The sequence below is a fragment of the Brachyhypopomus gauderio genome, unplaced genomic scaffold (assembly GCF_052324685.1).
Source record: "Brachyhypopomus gauderio isolate BG-103 unplaced genomic scaffold, BGAUD_0.2 sc83, whole genome shotgun sequence".
In the NCBI taxonomy this organism is placed as follows: Eukaryota; Metazoa; Chordata; class Actinopteri; order Gymnotiformes; family Hypopomidae; genus Brachyhypopomus; species Brachyhypopomus gauderio.
In genome coordinates this window covers 829199-850432 of record NW_027506904.1, presented here as the reverse complement: position 1 = coordinate 850432, position 21234 = coordinate 829199, and the positions used below count along the sequence as shown (strand labels likewise).

The 21234-nt window shown below is 39.8% G+C and overlaps 1 protein-coding gene across 1 annotated transcript; it reads left to right on the top strand.

The window, feature by feature from the left end:
- The first annotated feature begins 13262 nt into the window (after positions 1-13262).
- Positions 13263-20399, top strand: LOC143493259 (rhamnose-binding lectin-like). Its single transcript, XM_076991565.1, has 13 exons — positions 13263-13394; positions 14461-14569; positions 14871-14903; positions 15386-15430; positions 15709-15838; positions 16115-16224; positions 16442-16486; positions 16617-16752; positions 16848-16957; positions 17068-17112; positions 18930-19065; positions 19288-19397; positions 20261-20399. Coding segments are annotated over exons 2-13 (933 nt in total). The 5' UTR covers positions 13263-13394; positions 14461-14538; the 3' UTR covers positions 20263-20399.
- Positions 20400-21234: the final 835 nt, after the last annotated feature.

Here is a 21234-nt window from a genome sequence, read left to right as displayed (position 1 = left end):
GGGGGCCTGCGTAATATGACGGGTGTAAACCATGAGGGTATGGACACTACCTACCAATGTACTCTACCTGCAAACTATAACTTTAAAAACTCTCTCATCCATGTGAATAAGTGTATACACAAGAAAACCATCAGGAGTAAGCCTGTTAAAGGAACTACCCCTGCTGGTGGGGTATGGTGTGAAGCTCAGTGTGAATATGCCCTGAATAAAGATGGTGGTAGTCTGGTGGTCAAAGTCAAGGGTGTGGCTTCTTTCCTTGTCAGTTTGTAATTTTTCTTTAGCAATTGACAAGACTTTACTGACTTAAATTAATCAATGTGAGAGAACGTCTCATGGATAGCATAGAAAAAGAGTTGCCTCTGGTTGTAACGTGGCTTGCGCCACGGAGCGAGGAGACGGACACAAATGCTGAGATGAGCGAGATTTAATGAAGGGAATACCAAAACCAGAGTCGATAACACAGGCTGAGGTCATAACGGGCAGGCTATCCAGACATGAAACGTAGACAGGCATGATCACGGACAAGGGAAACAACGAGGCAGGCTAACAACGGAAGGGCAGGCAAAACACACGGAGGACGGGTAAACCAAAATGCAAACAACACAGCAGAACTCACGGCAAACAGGATCAGACAAAACAACGCACGAACCGACGGAATGACAAGGCACAGAGAAGACAACCAAACAGCATGAACAAAACCACGGATAACTAAACTGGGGAAGTGCTGGGACTTATATACAATGAACTAAACTAGGGACAGGTGACGGCAATGACACGGGGGCGTGGTAACAAACAAGGAATCACGGAGACAAACGAGCGGGGCGGGATAAACAGGCACGGGACACAGACACAAGGGAACCCGGAGTGACAGCCAAGGGAGGGGGCGAGGCCATACGTAACACTGGTTATTAGATTTAGAAAATACAGTGGCATCCCAGCAGGCATTTCAACGTTGAATCAACGTCACATGTGATGGTTGAATCAACGTTGGATTTGGTGTCGATTTTGAAAAGTGAATCAACGTTGATATGCCAACGTTGTACATTCAACCTTGAATAAGCCACAAAACTCGTGTTCATTATGCTCAAAATTGCATGGGAGAGAGGAAAAAAAGACAACTGTATGCTAGGGGTGGGTATCACCACTGATTTCCCATTTCGATTCGATTCCGATTCACAAGGTCCCGATTCGATTTTCGATTTGATTCGATCAGATTCAATATCGATTCTTGTAGGGACATTTCAGTTACAATAAAAAGTGTAGTTTGAATGTGAAATGTTGTAATGATACAAGGAACACTCAAACTTTGTTAAAATGTATTAAGATATCAGTGTTTATACTGTGAACAACAGTTACATTCTTTTTTACATTTCCACATAGCTCCTTTACCAGAAAAGGCATTGAAAGCGGTTTTGAACAGCCTTTTAAAGTGCAAATTAAGTTTTTTTTTTTTTTTTTATAATTTGTTTTTATTGTTATTTTTTATATACAATAGAAGGGAACATAAATATCAACAACAATAACAAAATAAAAGGCAGATCGGGAGAAGTCAGGGACCATTATCAAAGAGTTGAAATGCTTTCCACATACATGCATATGTAAAGAAAAAGAGTTACATTGTGCTATATATCTGTTGTCTTTTTTGTCCTCAGCAAGGTTACATAGCTGCTAATACAGGAGGGTTATTAGGAATTACAGAGTGGTAAAAAAGGAGAGGGGGGACCCTCATACACACATATACGTCCACACACGTGTGGTCAGAAAAACAACAATATTACATGAGCAGGTATATCATTTCAAAGCCAAGTATGCTGTCCAGTTTCTCCAGTACTTTTCACGTCTGTTAGAGGCGTGTCTTAATGAGAAAGTCATTCTCTCCATAGCATAAATCTCCTGAATAATTTCTACCCACTCAGAGAGAGTTGGGGATTCTGTGCTTAGCCATCTCCTAGTTATTGCTTTTTTACTACCTGCTAATAGAATTTGTAAGAGGTATCTATCCTGTTTTCTCACTCCAGCTGGTATGTTTCCCAAGTAAATGACACTGAAATCAAAATCAAGTTCAAAATTAAGTATTGCTCTGATCTCCTTTACCACCTTTACCCAGTAAGTAGAAATGTTTGGACATTCCCAGAAAATATGAAAATGACCTGCAGACATATTACCACACATTCTCCAACACCGGCCATGTATTTCATTGTTACTTTGTAATTTTTTAATATTCGGGGTTATAAACCATCTTAAAGTGTTTTTCCAGGTAAATTCTCTCCAAAGACCTGAGCTAGAGGTAGTAGACATTGTCCTGCATATGTTTAGCCAGTCATCCTCAGCTAACTTTATATTGGCTTCTTTCTCCCATCTTGACTTAACGTACATTGTGGAGAGACCCCTTTCCAGCTGTAGAGATGAGTAGATTCTTGAGATTAATCCTCGGTTGGTGTTCCCTTTGTAAGAGTTGATAAATATCTTAATTAAAGTCATTCCTTTTTCTCCCACCGTTTTGATGTTTTTGTTAAAGTAAGATCTCAATTGAAGATATCTAAAGAAATCATGTTTCTCTAAATTATATTTATTTGTAAGTTGTCGATAGGTATTTAAATCTTTTTTGGCGAATATTGTACAGTATGAAGTTATGCCTTTATCCATCCAATATTTAAATCTGGTGTCCAATTTAGCTGGTGTGAATTCTGTGTCATATGTTATCCAACGTAAACTTCGTGCATTCCTTTCAAATTTTGAATCTTTAATTTCTTTATACCAAATATTTAGAGGGACAGCCATCCAGCCGGTAACCTTATCCAGGTATTTCTTTAAAAGGTTTTTATCACCTAGTATAGATGGCAAGGGTATATTCAATTGGCTTTGTTCTAAATCCTTCCATTTTGCATCATGTTCCGGATCACACCAACATACCAGAAAACGTAACTGTGCTGCTCTGTAATAGTCTTCTAAGCAGGGTAAGGCCATTCCACCCTGTTCCCTGGGTAACTGTAGTGTCTGTAGCCTAATTCTTGGTTTTTGTTTTCCCCAAATAAAGGTTGAGATCATTCTTTTCCACTCATGAAACTGTTTGAGCGGTATTTCCACCGGTAATGATTGAAAAAGAAAAAGCAGCCTAGGTAATATATTAACTTTTATGACATCTATTCGGTTGGACATATTCATTGGCAATAATGACCAACGATGTAAGTCTGCTTTGATTTCAGCTGTTAGTGGGGTATATGCAAATAAATGCAAATAAATACCAGATAGGTCCTTAGGTATTTGCACACCTAGGTATTTAATTATGATACTTTCCCATTTAAATATTTGCCTTTTGTGAACTTTTTCCTGTGGATTATAGTTAAAGGTAAGAGTTTGAGTTTTATGTAAATTTAGTTTATAGCCTGAATATGTTCCGAATCTTTTAAGCAGAGACAACAATTTAGGTAAACTTGCTTCTGGTTTAGTCAGGGTCAAAAGTATGTCATCTGCATAAAGACATATTTTATATTCTGTATTCATAATCAACACGCCTGTTATATCTTTATCCTCTCTAATTGCCTGTGCTAAAGGTTCGATAAAAAGGGCGAAAAGTGTGGGGCTAAGCGGGCATCCCTGTCGACATCCCCTTTCAAGAGATATTGTTTTGGATAGATTCCCATTTATTTTAATTCTGGCTGTTGGGGAGCAATATAGGCATTTCAGACAATTAATCGTTTGATTATCAAAACCGAATCGTTTGAGAACTAAATACAGATATTCCCATCGAACTGAGTCAAACGCCTTCTCGGTGTCCAGACTAAGAGCCAAAGATTCAGCTTGGCTGTTTCTCATATGGGCGATAAGATGAAGAGCACGTCTCACATTGTCCTGGGTATGTCTGTTTTTTACGAAACCCGTTTGATCTGTATCTATCAGGTCTGGGATGATATCTTCCAATCGTGCTGCTAGTATTGATGCAAATAACCTGTAATCTATGTTAAGAACAGAAATAGGCCTATAAGAACCACATTCTGTTTTATCTTTGCCTGTTTTGGGTATTACTGAGATCACTGCTTGTCTCCAAGACAAAGGGGGTTCTCCCCCCTTAAGAACATAATTAAAGCAGTCATTAAGTAACGGTATTATTATCTTTCTAGAGGTTTTATACCACTCCGATGGGTAACCGTCGGCACCTGGCATTTTATTAGTTTTTAGTCTTGATATAGCTTTACCTATTTCTTCCTCTGTTATCTCCTGAGTTAATATTCTATTTTGTTCAGTTCCTATTGATGGTAGATCTAAAGACCTCAAAAACTGTGACACGTCTTGTAATTCGGCTGCTATAGGTTGGGCATACAATTTTGTGTAATACTTTTCAAAGGAGTGTTGTATATCTTCCATTTTGTCACATAATTTGTTAGTCTGGGGATCTTTTACTTTCCGTATAAATCTCTCTGCTTGCTGCTTACGTAATCTCCACGCCAATAATTTCTTAAATTTCTTAAAAATGGGCCATTCTCATAATAGTTTTGTTTAATTAGTTTCAATTTCTGCTCCATTTGATTTTCATATAAATTATTTAGAAGTTGCTTTATGTTTTGAATCTGGTTTAAAACATGGATTTCATTATGTATCATATGTTTACTTTCCAGGTGTTTTAATGTTTTAGTTAGGTCTCTCATTTGTTTTTCTTTTTCCTTTTTCCTGCGAGCTGTCCACATTATAAGTTTGCCTCTAATAACAGCTTTTGCAGCATCCCACAACACGCTGGGCGCTACCATTCCATTGTTGTTATTAATCATATACTCTTCAAATTCTTTCTCTATATATTTTAAGAGTAGAGGGTCGTTCAGAAGGCTGGTGTTAAGTCTCCATAGGGTCTCTTTGGGTTTGTTGTCTAAATGTAATGTTAAATATACACCTGCATGGTCAGAGATGTCCCTTACCCCTATATCACAACTCTGAATCAAATTAAGTTTTTTTTAACATGTAACAAAAACATTTATGAACATAGTTCTGAATATTGTAAACATTATGGTCCAATAACTAAGATTTATTCATGACTGCTTTCTGACATCTTGGAGATTGTCAAATTTTTCTGCAAGAAAAGGAGTTGATCAACATGTTGAGGAGTGAGACAGCTCCTTTGTGCAGTAACAATATTGTCAGCTGTTGAGAAAACTTCACAGCTTTATACTTGACGCGTCGCGTGAGGGTCCACGCGCCGAAAACGACGTAATCGCGGTGGCTCTGTGCGCTTCACAAGGTCGTGCACGTCTCGAATTTTGTAACTTCGCGCTCGCCGGGCTTCAGCGCAATGAACAAAGTCATATTTGCAGGGTTCATACACCTTTAAAAGGTGGAATTTAAGCACTTTGGGTTTTTTTTTTGGCACGGGGAGAACTTGTAGATAGTTTAATCGCAAATGCCTTCTCTAGTGGAGTTTGTTTGGGTTCTGGCGTTTTTTGAATATCAGGATGGTGTCGCGTTAAGTGATTTCTCAGATTTGTGGTATTCCCACAATATTTCACCTCCATGTTGCACAGTTTACACACGGCTGTGCTTTTATCCAACTCTTCCCTACCATCATGGTTTCTGAATCCAAAATGTAACCATACATCTGCCTTCAGGTTCTTGGGCATTTTTACTCTTGCTGCAGCCATGCTTAACTGATCACCCCAGCCAAGTGCCGGTGCTCGAGAAAAAAGGATGGTCTCGCAAGATAAAACGCGATACAATAAAACGGTACGCATATGTGGGGAAAATTGGCTAATTCTAAAGATCGATCTCAGGTTTCATAAATCGATATTGAATCATTCAAATGAAGATCGATTTGAATCAAAAGATCGATTTTTTTAACACACCCCTACTGTATGCCATAATGGAAAAAAGAACAATTTAATTTTTTTTATTCTCTCTGTAAATTTCTTCTCCGAGAACCAACCTCTCCAGTGCATACTTGAGGTGTTTAGCCATCGTGTCCATTGCCTCCTGTTGTATGATTTTGTGTGTGCTGAGAACAGTGTCTAAAGAGGAAAAACAAACATCATAAATATCGTACATTCTGTATACAGTGCCAACAATTTTTAATGAACGAACATCTAAACTTGTAAAAATATTGAATTTTCATCCACTCATTTCTAATTGCTCATGCTAGCTAGTCAGGCATCCTCACAACACCTAGCCAGGAAAGCTAACCAGCTAGCGTTACTGGGGTCGCCTGTTTTAGTAACTCTATGTGTAATTAATAATATTATGCTCCTCAGGTATTGACTAAACTTTGACTTTACTTAACGTAACCTAACTTTACAAGATGCCAAGTGAGCAAAAATGTCAAACTCTCCCAGGAACGTACGTTGGCGAACGTAAGTTGTTGGTTCTCCGCCAGTTGAGTATGATGAGGCTCAACTGATGAGGCTCAGGGATTCCGTGTCATACAGCGCCGTGCTCAGGGTCCTAGTGCCTGTAGAATTGATGGCCCGATTAACGTAATTTTAAAACCAGGACATTTCCACAGTTTTAAAAAATATCCCGGGACGCCCGGGACAGGACGTGAAATACGGACATGTCCCGGGAAATACGGACATTTGGTCACCCTATATATGATACGCTATAATACCGTGCATATTATGTAAGAAGAAAGAATAAAAAGGACATACATACCTTTACATTTCACGACCTCCGCCTGCATCACTGACGACACTGACAGAATCCCTCGAGTCATCACACAAGACTCACAGTGGCTCTGCCTGATGTCCAATACTGTCTCCTGCACTATTTAAACTTGTTGATTTGTCATTGCGAAGTTTTGTTTCTGCCTCAAAACATTTCAAACTGTTTCATTGCCTGATGTTGTCTTCTTGGTTAATACCTGCCTGTTTTTGACTACGTTTTTGGACGAATTAATAAATAAATAAAAATTATATTATTATTATTACTAATAATAATAATAATAATAACAACAATAATTAATACCTTTTTTCAAAACCCTCATCCAGTTGTTTGTACTTTTTTTTATTGTATTGTGTTTTTTGAACTTGAAATGGTAATACAAAGGCAGGTTGAAGATATTACGTTGATTCAGCATTAATAGTTCAACGTTTGCACAATAATTTAACATTAAATGTTGTTTCAATGTTGAAACAACAACAGACAGTATTTCAACCATATTTCACATTTCAACATTGAAGGTCGGTCGTGTGCCAGCTGGGATTATTCTCTAGTGCTGGAGGTATACCAGACAACTTGGCACAGGCCACGGAATAGACTCAGGACTATCTGGAGGGTTTCGTATCTGGGGGTTTTACTATTTGGATGGGTTACTATCTGGGGGTTTTACTATCTGGAAGGTTTAGAATTTTCCAGAAGAAGATGCAAGAAGTGGCTGACGACTGGGACCACTAGACTTCTCTGCTTACCCAAGTTCCATTATGGCTCTGAAGAGGACTAAGCAGAGATGATGATGACAACATTAATGTAAGGCTCTAAAATCTTGTTCAGTCTAAGCAAAGTCCACCTTTCTGTCCTTTCTATGAGCTTGGAGAACAGCTCCAAATCAAGAGACCACAGTCAGTGGTAGTCAAGAGAAGCTCTAGTTTGGCAGCACAGGGAAGGAATTTCTAGAGGTGAAGTACCTCACTGTTACCTTCTGGTTCTGCGCTTTTAGCTAGGCTGTAGTAATTTAATGCCGGAGTGGCTGCCAGACTTCAGAAAAGTTTCACTTTCCTCTGTCCAGCATATAATCAGGTACAGAGCTAATTTTCCCTCTTAACTTTTTCCAAATGTCTGCCCTCCTACACGAGAATTACTGAGACAAGGAAAGATGAGCCTTTCTTGATATCCTGGGCCAGCCACCTCTTGCCTAACCAGCTGTGGATGAAGGATCCATCCACTGCCCTGGCCCCTCTCACCAGCCTGGAATCTCCCCCTGCTATGGCTATATCTCCGCCATGCTATGGCTATTATTGACCATCAACAAGTTTAGGACTGAATAATAATTACATAGAGAACACATGTATATAAATACACACAAAGATGAGAATTATTTATCACTCTTTGTTTATGTATCTCTCTAATTGTTGTCATGGTGACCGGCGTCTGCCAGAGGATGGGTTGCCCCCTGAGTTTTGATTCCTCTCAAGGTTTCTTCCTCATGCTCATGTTTTTTCTTGCCACTGTCGCCCTTGGCTTGCTCACTGGGTGCTTGGACTCAGACACTTTTAAAGCTGCTTTGTGACAACTGTTGTAAAAAGCGCTATATAAATAAATTCGGAATAGATTTTGTGCCAAAATATTTGAGTTAATCTGAATTAAAACCTCTGTCCATGTGCCCAAGGAATGTGAATTGAAGGGCAGTTGAATTTAATGCTGATCCACTGCAGGAGCCACTCGGTGGTTAATACAGCAGCTTTTAATTCAGTGTTGATTGTCACCAGATTTTTCTCCACGTTCTTGTTTGATTTCCTCACTACTGGTTACAGGCTAAGCAAAATAGCTAGGCTAATAATTGAAACCATTACAAAGCTACTTTTATTATGTCCAAGCTCTAACTAGCCTAACACACAATTAACAAATGAAAGTTATAAAAAAGTTATAAAATTGCACAAATCCTACAAATTCGGTGCCACTTGTCCGCAGTGGATTTAATTATACTGATGGCGTGGATGAGCTTTCACTGATAAAAAATGGTCTACAATAATAAATCCTTTAAATTGTACAGTGTAATATGAAGTTAGAAGTGTATAGACTATCATGGAAAAGCAGCCTTATTGAATATAAGCATGCCCTCCATATGGCAAAGTCCTTATACTTATCGGCCTTAATAGAAAAACATGAAAACAATTCAGGACTCCTTTTTAAAACTGTTTCCAGCCTTACGAGGAGTCATGAACAAAACAATTCTCTTATTCCACTAGAGTGTAGCAGTAACAATTTTATGAAATTCTTTAATGATAAGATTGATAAAATTAGGGAAAACATTAGTAGTGCTATCTCAGAGCCTGTCAACATGCCAATGCACCTTGACAGCTGTCTGGTCAGCTCTGATGCCCTGTTAGAGTCCTTCTCCCCAATTGGTCGTGAGGAGCTTATTTCACTGGTGAAATCTGCTAAACCCTCCACATGCATACTAGATGCTGTACCAACCCAACTACTTAAAGAATTACTGCACAGCAATGTAGAACCGTTGCTTACTATAATAAATTATTCTCTGAGCCTGGGCTACGTTCCCAGTTCATTTAAACTTGCAGTCATCAAGCCGCTAATTAAAAAACCTGGACTTAACCCACAAGAACTGTCCAACTATAGGCCAATTTCTAATCTGTCATTCATATCCAAAATTTTAGAGAAAGTAGTTTCTTCACAACTCTCTTCCTTCTTACAGACAGAACATGTCTTAGAGTTATTTCAGTCTGGATTTAGAGCTCATCACAGCACTGAAACAGCACTAACTAAAGTACTGAATGATCTCTTAATATCCTCTGATAAAGGACACATTTCGTTTCTCATACTGCTAGACCTCAGTGCTGCTTTTGACACCATTGATCATAATATTCTACTTATTAGACTGGAGACACTCATTGGCATAAGAGGTCAAGCACTCTCCTGGTTCAGGTCCTACCTGACAGATCGTTACCAATTTGTGCTAGTAAATAACGAATGCTCTGAGCATTCTAAAGTAAAGTATGGTGTCCCACAAGGATCTGTACTGGGCCCCATATTATTCTCATTATATATGCTACCACTGGGCACTATCATTCGTAGGCATGGTATTAGCTTCCATTGCTACGCAGATGATACTCAGTTGTATATATCTTCTAATCCAGATGATACCACCACAACTCTCAAGATTGAGAACTGCGTCCAGGATATTAAAAACTGGATGGCGTCTAATTTTCTTAAACTAAATTCTGACAAGACTGAGGTACTGATTCTTGGGCCTAAAGCTGTTAGAAGCAATTGGGCTGATATTCCCCTTACCCTAGATGGTTTTTCAGTAACACCAAAATCTACTGCAAAAAGTTTAGGTGTCACTATTGATTCTGATCTTTCATTTGACACACATGTATGCAATGTCACTAAGGCTGCCTTTTTCCATTTACGTAATATTGCCAAGCTGAGACACTTACTTTCATTAGCTGATGCAGAGAAGCTAGTTCATGCTTTTGTCTCGTCGAGATTGGACTACTGTAATAGTCTTCTAATTGGATGCTCTAAACAGTCCATAAAGAAGCTACAACTTGTACAAAATGCCGCAGCTAGAGTCCTAACCAAGGCTAGGAAATTCGATCATATTAGTCCCACTCTCGCCGCACTACACTGGCTGCCGATTAAATATCGCATTGAATTTAAAGTTCTCCTGTTAACCTATAAGGCGTTAAATGGTCTTGCCCCACAATATCTGAGTGAACTCATTGATTACTACAACCCATCTCGCCCTTTGCGCTCCCAAAATGCTGGATTTCTCGTAGTTCCAAAAATTAGTAAAACTACAGCCGGAGGCAGAGCTTTCTCTTTTAAAGCCCCTCAATTATGGAATAGCCTTCCAGCTCCAATCCGAGACTCTGACACAGTTCCAATCTTTAAATCTAGACTTAAGACTCACCTGTTTAGTCAAGCCTTCAGCTAAAATTCCCCTTGTAAGGTGTAGGGGCTTGGGGGCCCCCAGACGTTGAGATTTCTGGTGATCTGAGATGTTGATGCTGTCATCCAGCTGTGTCTTGGCATCACTCTATTTGTGACTATGACTTGACTGGAAAGCAATGTCTCAGTGAGCCCTCATGCCTGTGGTCACCTCTGAACCCCTCCCTTTAGTTATGCTGCTATAGATTAGTCTGCCGGAGCAACATGCTGATCACTGGCACGTGAGCTACGTACATTTAAATCAACGGTGGTTTAAATTCATGTCCACTCAGTCTGTATTATCTATCTTCTTGCATGGCTCTACCCAAGACGATTGGATACAGGCACCTGGGGGATGGTCTGGCTGCCGGTGGATGTGCTGATACCGGGGTTCACCTGGGGAGTAACACTGCAGTCGGAGCCTACAATACCAGCATCACTGCTCCGACACGGAATGAAAGCCTGGCATTCATCAACAGACATTTACAGTGACAATATCAAAACCCAGAACTTTCAATTCTACCTTTTACCTAGTCTGATTGTGTGAATTATGTGTGACTTGTGTATTTGTGTGTTAACGGGCCGCCCAATGGAGGATGGGTTCCCTTTTGAGTCTTGGTTCTCCCGAGGTTTCTTCCTATTCCCCACCATCATAGGGAGTTTTTCCTCGCCACTGTCGCCTTTGGCTTGCTCATTAGGGTTCTGGACCCATAGTATTGTTAACCTTGTAAACCCTGTAAAACTGCTTTGCGACAACTTGAGTTGTTAAAAGCGCTATACAAATAAACTTTGATTGATTGATTGATTGTTTTTGTTAACTCTCTTCCACTGTAGATTCACCTACCCAATAATCTAAAATCTACATTATCGTCAAACAGTATTCTGAAGTAGTAATTTAGAGCTGACTAGCTGGCTGCTGGCTAGTATCTTTCACCCAACATAATTTACAAACAAATGTTATGAACTATCTTCATATCAACAAATACAACAAATGGCACGTCAGGATGATTTAAGTGAGTGGCCGATACGCTGAGTCAACTAAACGAGTTTTTAGATGCCTGTCAGCAGAGGTTGGTGGCGTTTCTGGACACTGGATGCCACTGGCCAAACTAAGTGCCGTATTATGTGGCAGCTGCCACAAGGTGCCATTTCTGAGTGGCATAGAAGCCACTTTGTGCTGCTTACACACCAAACAGGGTCCGCACCCTTACAGGAAACATGGCAGAAAGACGCACCTCCCAATGACCTCTGAGATGTTTTGTGATTGGCCACATGTGAGTTTGCTTTGCTCTACATTTGTTTGCATTTTGTGTCTTCTTCTGTAGCAATGCTGTGATTAATGAAGAAGTCTCTGTTGACACGGTCTTAGTCATTTAGTAAGTTTAGTACAAAAAGAACAGCATCAAACCATGCACCCTAGGTTTGCTTGAGAGAGGTCTCGGGCCAATGTGAATCTTTCTCTCCAGAGCTTTAGGTCACCACACCTATATATGCAAGTTTGTTAATGCAAGACTAGGTTCCTATATATTTGCATACATCATATATATTGATAAATATGAGAGAAAGGGGCCTCAATATTTAGAGCAGAGACAGGAAGAGGGCCCACCAGACCTTTGACTTTTAGATTAGGGCCACTTTCAGTTCAATCAGAACCATGTGAAACCCACATTTCATTTTAGCCTACTTAACGAATGAACAACTGATACAAGCGAACACAAAACCCTAACTACTACACACGCATAGAGATAATTAGACACACCAAGAATAGCATAACCAGAGCGAGAGAATGTCAAGTTTACTACGGAAAAAGAGAGAAAGATGACAGGAACAGAAACTACAAGACGAGAGGCGATAGCAGCCTAAATAAATTCAGGGTAGCGGAGAAACACGGGGAGGTCCGCCATAAAAAAAAAAAACCAGACAGCAACTGAGAAAAAACAATAGGTCTAGATACCTGACAAACGAAGGTAGAGACAGGACACAGGTGAAACAGATTACATGTAAGAAAAGAAAGACTGGACCAGGATAGGTGAACATAGAGGAAGGGAAAACTACGGTAATGAATGATTGACAGGGGGCGGAGCCAATGTATTCCACAGGTACTGTACTACATTAAAGCTTTTACACGTTTTATTAAAATTGAGATTTCATCAACAAAAACAGAACATTGTATCATATCACATGACACTTGACGTTACTTCTGAACAGTACTACTCAACAACATACACAGACACTTGGTTACAAACGTAGAGGAAGAACAAGAGTTTGTCTGCTAATACCAGTCCAGTGATTAATAAGGTAATACCTAGAAGCACATATATAGTTTACATTAATAAGCCTGAGATTCTGCATATGTCTTGCAGGTAAGTCATTTTCTTTACTTCTGATACAGAGTCTTTACTCCTGTTCTGTTTTGGCAACACTTACACATTTTACTGTGTTTACCAAAGACAAAATATTTTTCAAGTTCAATTTTTAATGCCCATTATTCTAAAAAAGAAAACAAAACTTTTTTTTAGCTTAATCCACATACACTTTTGTCACGGAAGGCCGGCCTCCGAGCACAGGGGAGACACCCACACAAAGACACACCTCTGCAGTGCCACTCCCTCACTCTCAATCACCCACATATTGACACACCCCTCATCAGTTGCGCACACCTGCTGCATATGATCCCTCTTCTTTAAAACCCTCACAGGTCCCGCCATTTTGTACTGAGTATTCTTGATACCAGCCCTGAATGAAGTTTTGACCTTTTTGCCTGACTAGATTATGCTCTGATTGCTAACCTTTGTTTCTCAGCGGTTCAGGTGAGTTTTGCTTTTGGTGAGTTTTTTTGTTTGTTTTAATGGACAATTAAAATGTAACTGCATTACCCTCACCTCCTGCTGCATCCATGGTGACACACCTTTTTAAAAATCTGGGATGAATGTCAGTTGAGTAATGTTTTGTAGTTATCTTGATAACTGGAAAACAGTCTCTCAGATGGTTCAAATGCTGCTCAACAAGTACTTGTAGATATGATGTAGAGAGGAACAAAATTTGAACAGTTTATATCAATTCAAGAATAGTTACAAACTATTTTTTCTGATTTCTTGCAGCACTAAACAAAGATTTTATGGCAATGTGGCATATGTGATGAGGCCAGGTTAATCTTGATTGATCTGCTGGAGAGTAAGGAAACTCTATTGCCAAATTTAAGTGTCCAGATCAATTTCTCCTGAAAGAACAGGCTATTTGAGCACACACTGAACTTCATTTCAGACTATACCTTCAGGAATTACGTGTTGTCAGCTCAAAAGCAGGAAAATTAACCAGTTTGCTCATTCTGTTAATTTCATAAGCTGTTCTTGCCTTTTGAATTCATCCCATTTATGCACCACTTTTTCATTCTCATGAACAGTCCAGCATTTTCTCCAACATGCATTCACAATGTCTGCATTTGCTGTATGCAATTCCTTCATCTTTGAATACAATTCATGCAAAGTGTCCACAGATGGGACCCAGTGCACCAAAAATGTAATTTTCCTATTAGCTGTATTTTAGCTGAATTTGCTAATCAATGTACAACATAATTAAGTGGTGAGCTAGCACACTTGGAGCATAATCTGGAGATTGGGAGCTTTACAGGTGCAGTCCATGTTGGTGTATGTGTAGCACTGCCTGTGTCCCTAGGTCAGAGTACCTGATGGATTATGACAACAGGCTTATTAGTTAGAAACAGGGTTGTACAATAAAACAAGTGAGTCAACAGTCTGCTATAATGTAATAGAATAAATGCAGCACTGTACCCATACCACATTTACACAATGTCCTGGAACAGAAAACAATGCCACAATAATCTTTGTTAATTACCAAATGTTTTCTGATTTACAGCATATAAATACTGCTCGGCTCCAGTGGATTCAACACGTGGATATTCACTTGCATCTCTGACACCACCAGCCCAGAACAATGTTCGTCCTGAAGCTCACTCTACTCTCTTGTAAGTTTTAACCATGTATGATGCTCAACCTTTTCCCTTGCATCTCAACAAGAGAAACGGTAATCAGAACCAAGCTGAAATTTATTTGCACATTTTAGTGCAGGACGTCCTCCAGCAAACAATGCAGGACTCCAAGGATGATCTGTTGGTCCAAGTAAAACACTGATTTGCATTGAATGCAAGGACTGATTTGTAGAGGTTTAAGGACTGATTTGTAGAGGTTTAAGGACTGATTTGTAGAGGTTTAAGGACTGATTTGTAGAGGTTTAAGGACTGCCTGTTTGTCTTTCTCTTTTGTCAGTGCTGATGGCTCCTGGCTTGCTTGTTTATGCAGGTAAAAAATAAGCACCAATGCTTTGTTTGCATCAATGAATTTCTGCACATTATCAGATGAGTGCATATATGTGCATATATTATATAAAAAATAAGAAAATAGAAACCATCATGGCAGGGTTTTAGTCTGTCTTAACAATTCTAACAGTTTTATTGTGCTGAAGTGGCAGAAACAGCAGGATGTGAGGGTTGGGCTGTGTTCTTTAATGTCCATATTCACATAAGAGGCATGAACAGCACAACACTATAATGAAAGGAAAAGGCGCTAAATAACTACTAGAGGCGCAAAACACGCGACAGTCACAATCCTTGTCTGGAATGAGGAGGCGATGATGAGGTTACGGGTGTGTATGATCAGGAGGAGGGTGACTACAGGGTGTACAGGAGCTGGAGTGTGTAGGAGTGGGCATCTCCCCTGAGGTGGTGGACGGGCCTACCGTGTCATTTATTAATGTACATGTCTATCGTTGTTGGTTCTTTCAGAAAATGAAATAACCTGTTATGGTAGTGTCCAGCACCTCGGCTGTGGTAAGTTATTCTCAGCAACAAACTGAACCATATACATTTTTTTTATGTAAGGACTTCAATGTTAACTTCTAGAAATTTATAGGATTTTGTACGCTCTTTCAGTGGTAAATGTAAACTATAAAGAATGTAGAACACATAAATACGGTTGCTTATCAGTACAATGAGCATTTTATTTATGAATTATTTTGACATAATGTGACTGTTCATACTGTTAAAGGATTTAGTCAATCTCTCAGCATTGCAGAGAATAAACTCCACATTTGTATCCACACTTTCAGACACTGGAGTAATAAATGTGACGTCTGCAATATATGGCCGGACAGATAAAAGCATTTGTAGTGTTGGTCGTCCTGCTTCTGAAACCCAGAACACCGCATGTACCTTGAATATTCCCATCATCTCTGCTAGGTACAACAAACATACATGGCATATAGCAAGTATTTTATTTTTCTATACCTCTTATGAATATTACTGAAAATATGGAATGCTGGTTTGAGACTTTGGTAAAAATTAGATGAATAATTGGAATACCCCCAGACAAATCTGAATCTAACAAAAGACTGGTAATCAAACTGTTACTATTCCTTTGATGTTGGATAGTTTTGTTCCATCATACAGAGTGATCAAGCTGTAAGAGTCCATCACCCAACACGTCTGACATTTAATATCCTTTGTAATAAACAGGTGCAATGGGTTTAGACAGTGTGAGTTTAAGACTGATAAGCTTGGCAGCACAGACCCGTGTTTGGGAACGTTCAAGTACTACAACACAACTTTCACCTGTATGCAAGGCCGTAAGTATAACGGATATAGTCTGCCAAGTTTGACATCTACCATATTGTTGTAAACCTTTTGAACACCTGCTGTGCTGCAGAGTTCTGATTCTTACACGCCTGATGCATTGTCCTAATTGAACAATTATCCTACTTATTGGAGTGACATCTTAATCCTGCAGTTCTGCAGGGTGGTAGACGTCCAGGTCCTGATGCAGTTTTTGTCACTTTCCACCAGGTGTCATTGTAATATGTGAGGATGGCTACAGCACATTGGACTGTGGTGAGATCACCCTCCTTCATCTTTATTTGGTCAATACTGATTGTTTGTGCGTCCATAAGAAACCTACTGCAGATCAATTATACTTTCAAAATGGTCGATGCTCCAAACTGTTCACTGTGTGTCTGTGCAGGGAATGATGTGGTTGACATCATCAATGCTAACTACGGGCGCACAGATTCTACAACCTGCTCAACTGGGCTGCCCAGTTTCATCCTGGCTAACACCAACTGCTATGCTTCCAACACACTCTCTCTTGTGGCTGCAGAGTAATGTGTTTTTTTTTTTATTGTTTTTCTGATCTGAGGCTGTGTTGCTCAAGTGCTCTTAAGAGCTCTTGGTAACACCTCACTTTACCTCACAGGTGTAATGGGAAAACCAGTTGTACTGTACATGCTTCATACACCATCTTCAATGATCCATGTATTGGGATTTCCAAATACCTCACCGTCTCCTATCGTTGCCTCCCAGTTTGTAAGTAATTAATCCTTCATACAGTAACTAATCCTCTGTACTATTATCTACAGTAGCATGCCTTACAGAAACATCTGGTTGATTACAATCTGCTGTGATGTGTCCTGCAGACACCAGTGTGACCTGCGAGGGCAGTAATGCTGCACTGAAATGTGGTTTGTACAATCTCCTTTTAGTATCCCCTCATAAAATCAAGGTTCTGTCACTGCCCCACTAACTCCAACTATAAAGCAAGGAAAATTGTGTTATGATGTCTAGGTTTAATTTAGTTTTACAAATCTACATATCATTTAATGGAGAGTCAAATATAATAGAGAAATTAATTAATCTCTTAATAGATAAATTATCCAGATAATTGATTGTCAAATATTAATGCATGTTTAAGCATAGAATGTACCTTTAAATCAACTGGACTTTGAGAAGTAAATGTAGGTGTCATGGTGCGAGGAATGAGGCAGGATGCGGACTAGGTCCATAAACATGTAGCTTTATTCTTATAACCAATATGGCGCATGTAACACCACATACAACACCTAAGGCAAACGCATAGCATACTCACAAAGACTAGCACAGGACAAGACTCACAATATATACACAACTCTTAAGCCCTGACACATTAGACTGACAAGATGTGTGAACATGTACAACCACACAGGAAGTACATATGTGAACGCGAACTACGTATTCACAGGCCCAAAGGGAGGGGTCCAGTTAAGTACGGAGAAGCAAGACCATGCAGGGATTTTGAACAAAAGCAGTTTTTTGTATGCAAAGCATGACCGGAATTCGGTGTAGTTGATGTAGTATGAGTGACATGGGCATAAATTAATGACACAATTCTAGCAGGTGGTTTTTTCAATGTGCTGAAGTAAACTGATTGTTTTATTGGGAATGCCAGTGTCTGGTTGTCCCAGAGGTGACTGGGTGGGTGTGATGCACTTCTGATCTCCATGACAGTTGAAGTAGTTGTCAGAAATTACGACATGTGAACAAGTCACTAAGTTGCAAGTAACAAGTCCCAAGTCTTAAACTTCAAGTCCTAGTCAAGTCACCAGATGTAATTTCAATATTTAACACAATTGATGCAGTTGATTATTAGTATATTAAGTTAGTCAGACTAACTAGGCGTTTGAGCTATTCGGTTCGCTTGAGTGAGATGTCGTCGCAATTGTCGTCGTCACCTACACCCGCGCCCCCCCGGTCCCTGCTTTCGAATTATTGTTGATGCGGACCACTGACAAGTCAAGTTGCTCATGTGGACCCCTGTAACAGTTAATTTTCGACCCCTGAGTTATCACATCCCAGCTAGCTAGCTAACCGTTATAGCATTGTTAAATAAACATAGAGACTTACTCTTGTTTGTGCAGCCTCAAATGTCAGTTTGAAGTGGCTGCATCTCCATCTCTTATCCTAATTCCACATGTCTTGCATGTTGCAGTTCTTTTATTCACAACAGCATAATCTTTATAATTGAACAGGATCATTTTTGGGAGCATGTTGCTTGTCCTCTCCGCACAAATTTAACGCTGCTACCCCCCTCCCCCTCTTCTCCGATTGGCTGCAGAACTTCACCTGTAGTTTACGGATAAACTGAGCTGAGCAGTTCACACTTTACAGCACCATTAATACAAAATGATCCAGTTATGTGATTCTATGTTATGTTAAAATAAGGATTTCAAGTCTTAAAGCTCAAGTCCGATTCAAAGTGAGTAAAGGTAAAGTCTAAGTCAAGTCACAAGTCATCAGTTTAGTGACTGAAGTCGGACTAGAGTCCAAGTCATGTGACTCGAGTCCACACGTCTGGAAATTAGATACATAATTTTTACATTTTAAGGAAACTTGAGAGAATGATTTCCAAATATACCCAGTATTTATTCAGTAGTTGTGATCTCTGAGCACTGCTTATATGAAGTGATTTCTGTGCAGTAGACACAGTAAACATTTCTGTTGTACTAAACTGCTTCATTTGTAGAAGCCGGTGTTTTGGATATCCTCAGTGCTAACTTTGGCAGAACTGATTCCACCACCTGCTCTGCTGGGCGACCCAGGAGTCAAATCTCCAATACTAAGTGTTATGGAAACAACACATTAGCTGAAGTTACAAATAGGTGAGTCTACCCTGAAGTCAAAGTATTTTACTTTTACATTATTGATTTCTAGGAGAGAAATCTAAAAATAGTTGCACTACAGTGCCAATTTTTCAGTCCCTGAATGAAGAGCACAAGTGAAAGATAATACAAAAATGATATTAAATGGAGAGGCAAAAAATTAGCTTTTCAAAAAGTTGTAGATTCATTCCGTTTTTAGAATTCTGCTATTTATCTCCACAGGTGTGAAGGCAAGAGCAGTTGTGTGGTCCCTGCCACAAACTCTGTCTTCTCTGACCCCTGTGTCGGCACCTACAAGTACCTGAGCATTAGGTATTCCTGCAGGATTATCTGTGAGTTTCTTTCATCACCCAAGTATAATTTCACTGCTCAAGACGCCACTTGTTGGTTGTTGCACTAGAGTGACTACTTTCACTCCATTTTCTCCTGTTCAATTATGCCAATTGTGTTGATCGTTTTTCCTGATATGATTTTAAACAAATGAATTCACACTTTGCATCTCTTTAGCCAGACTGAAATCTGATGGTATATAGCAGGGGTAATCAACTATATTGTTCTGCAGGCCAAATTTGGCAGATAGCTCTGACCTGCGGTCCGGTGGACGGGAGGGGGGGTGGCGGCGACGCAAGTTGTTGAAAAGGGGGGGGGGGGGGGTGGGGGGTGGTGACGTAACACTCGTGACGGAGTGTTTTTTTTTTTTTTTTTTTTTTTTTTTTTTTTTTTTTCTCAATAGCGCTGAAATAAATGCTCCGGTTTAAAATTAATTCTCCCGTCATAATAGACATATATTTTTAACAATTTATTCTGGGTCCGTATCCAGTTAATCAGGAATGAGATTGGGTCCGGATCCGGACCGCGGTCTGCCTGTTGGTGACCTCTGGTATATAGCATACAAAATGCTCAAATATTTCCATTTTCTTTTAAACACAGCAACTAACATTTCTGCTTGGAGTTGGTACGTGGGTGGTTATATGGTACATTGTGAGGGGTTTGTCAAATGTGGCTCAGACAGACCAGTGTCTATGCACCCCCAGGGAGTGAGGGTATTTATATTTAGGGTTTGGATTTAACGCTCACTCCTTATGGTCATTAGTGTAGTGAGTAACATGAATTACAGAAATTTGTACAGCAAGGACACTGTGCAGAACCTCCGTTCTTTTTCTTTACTGCTACTAACTGCTCTATTTTCTTACAGAACTCGATGAATTTCATCTTCACTGGTGTCCTGTCTACAAGAGTTAGTCCTATTCTCATCATGTTAAAATATGTAACCCTGCAGTATCTATCCTGCAGAGGCATGATGCACTACATATATTAAATAACGGTTTATTGAACTGTTGTACTGTAATGATTTTTGACCCTTGTGACTCGGCTCAAAAAAATAATGCATGACGTGATGTGTACAACATTTAAAATTTAGTGAACACAATGAAATGGAAAAATGCCAATGAAATGATACAGAAACACTCACGACCAGCATTTGCCAGATGTATGTGAATTTCGTAAATGAACTTCATAAAGTGATTGTGTTGATGGGTGAGGGAGTGCAAACAAAAATGAAGCAATCACTCCAGTCTGGGGGGGGAAGGAGGATGTAATGAATAACATTCATCAGCGTAAAGCCTGGGACAAATCCAAATGAAAGATACAATAACCAGCAGTCAACTGGTACAAAGACATGTATAGACATATTGTATATAGACAAATTACCCTCGGGTGTTGGGTTTCCTAATGCCCCCCCCCCAACTGAAGGGCGAACACATCACAACAGGATAACGAAATATTGCCAGTGCTGGCAGGGGGCTTACGTAATGTGATTGGTGTAAACCATGAGGGTATAGACCAGGGGTACTCAACTGGTGGTCAGGACCCAAACTCATTCCTGATTAACTACGATCGCCACCCCCCTGCTCAACAACATGCGTTCGCCGCCACCCCCCCCCGCTCAACAACTTGCGTTCGCCACCCCCGCCGCACCGGACCTCAGGTCACGGGTATTTGCCAAAATTGAACCGTGGACAAATTTAGTTGAGTACGCCTGGTATAGACACACTATACCTGCAAACTATAACTTTTAAAAACTCTATCCATGTGATTAACACTAGAAGCGCCAAAGCTCCGGTCATTTGACCGCTGTGACGTCTACTAGAAGCGCCGCCTCTGGTCGAC

Coding starts and splice junctions, on each gene's coding strand:
- LOC143493259 (XM_076991565.1), top strand. CDS start 14,539: ATGTTCGTCCTGAAGCTCACTCTACTCTCTT. Junction 14,570..14,870: donor GAAGCTCACTCTACTCTCTT/GTAAGTTTTAAC, acceptor CTCTTTTGTCAG/TGCTGATGGCTCCTGGCTTG. Junction 16,753..16,847: donor CTCTCTCTTGTGGCTGCAGA/GTAATGTGTTTT, acceptor TTTACCTCACAG/GTGTAATGGGAAAACCAGTT.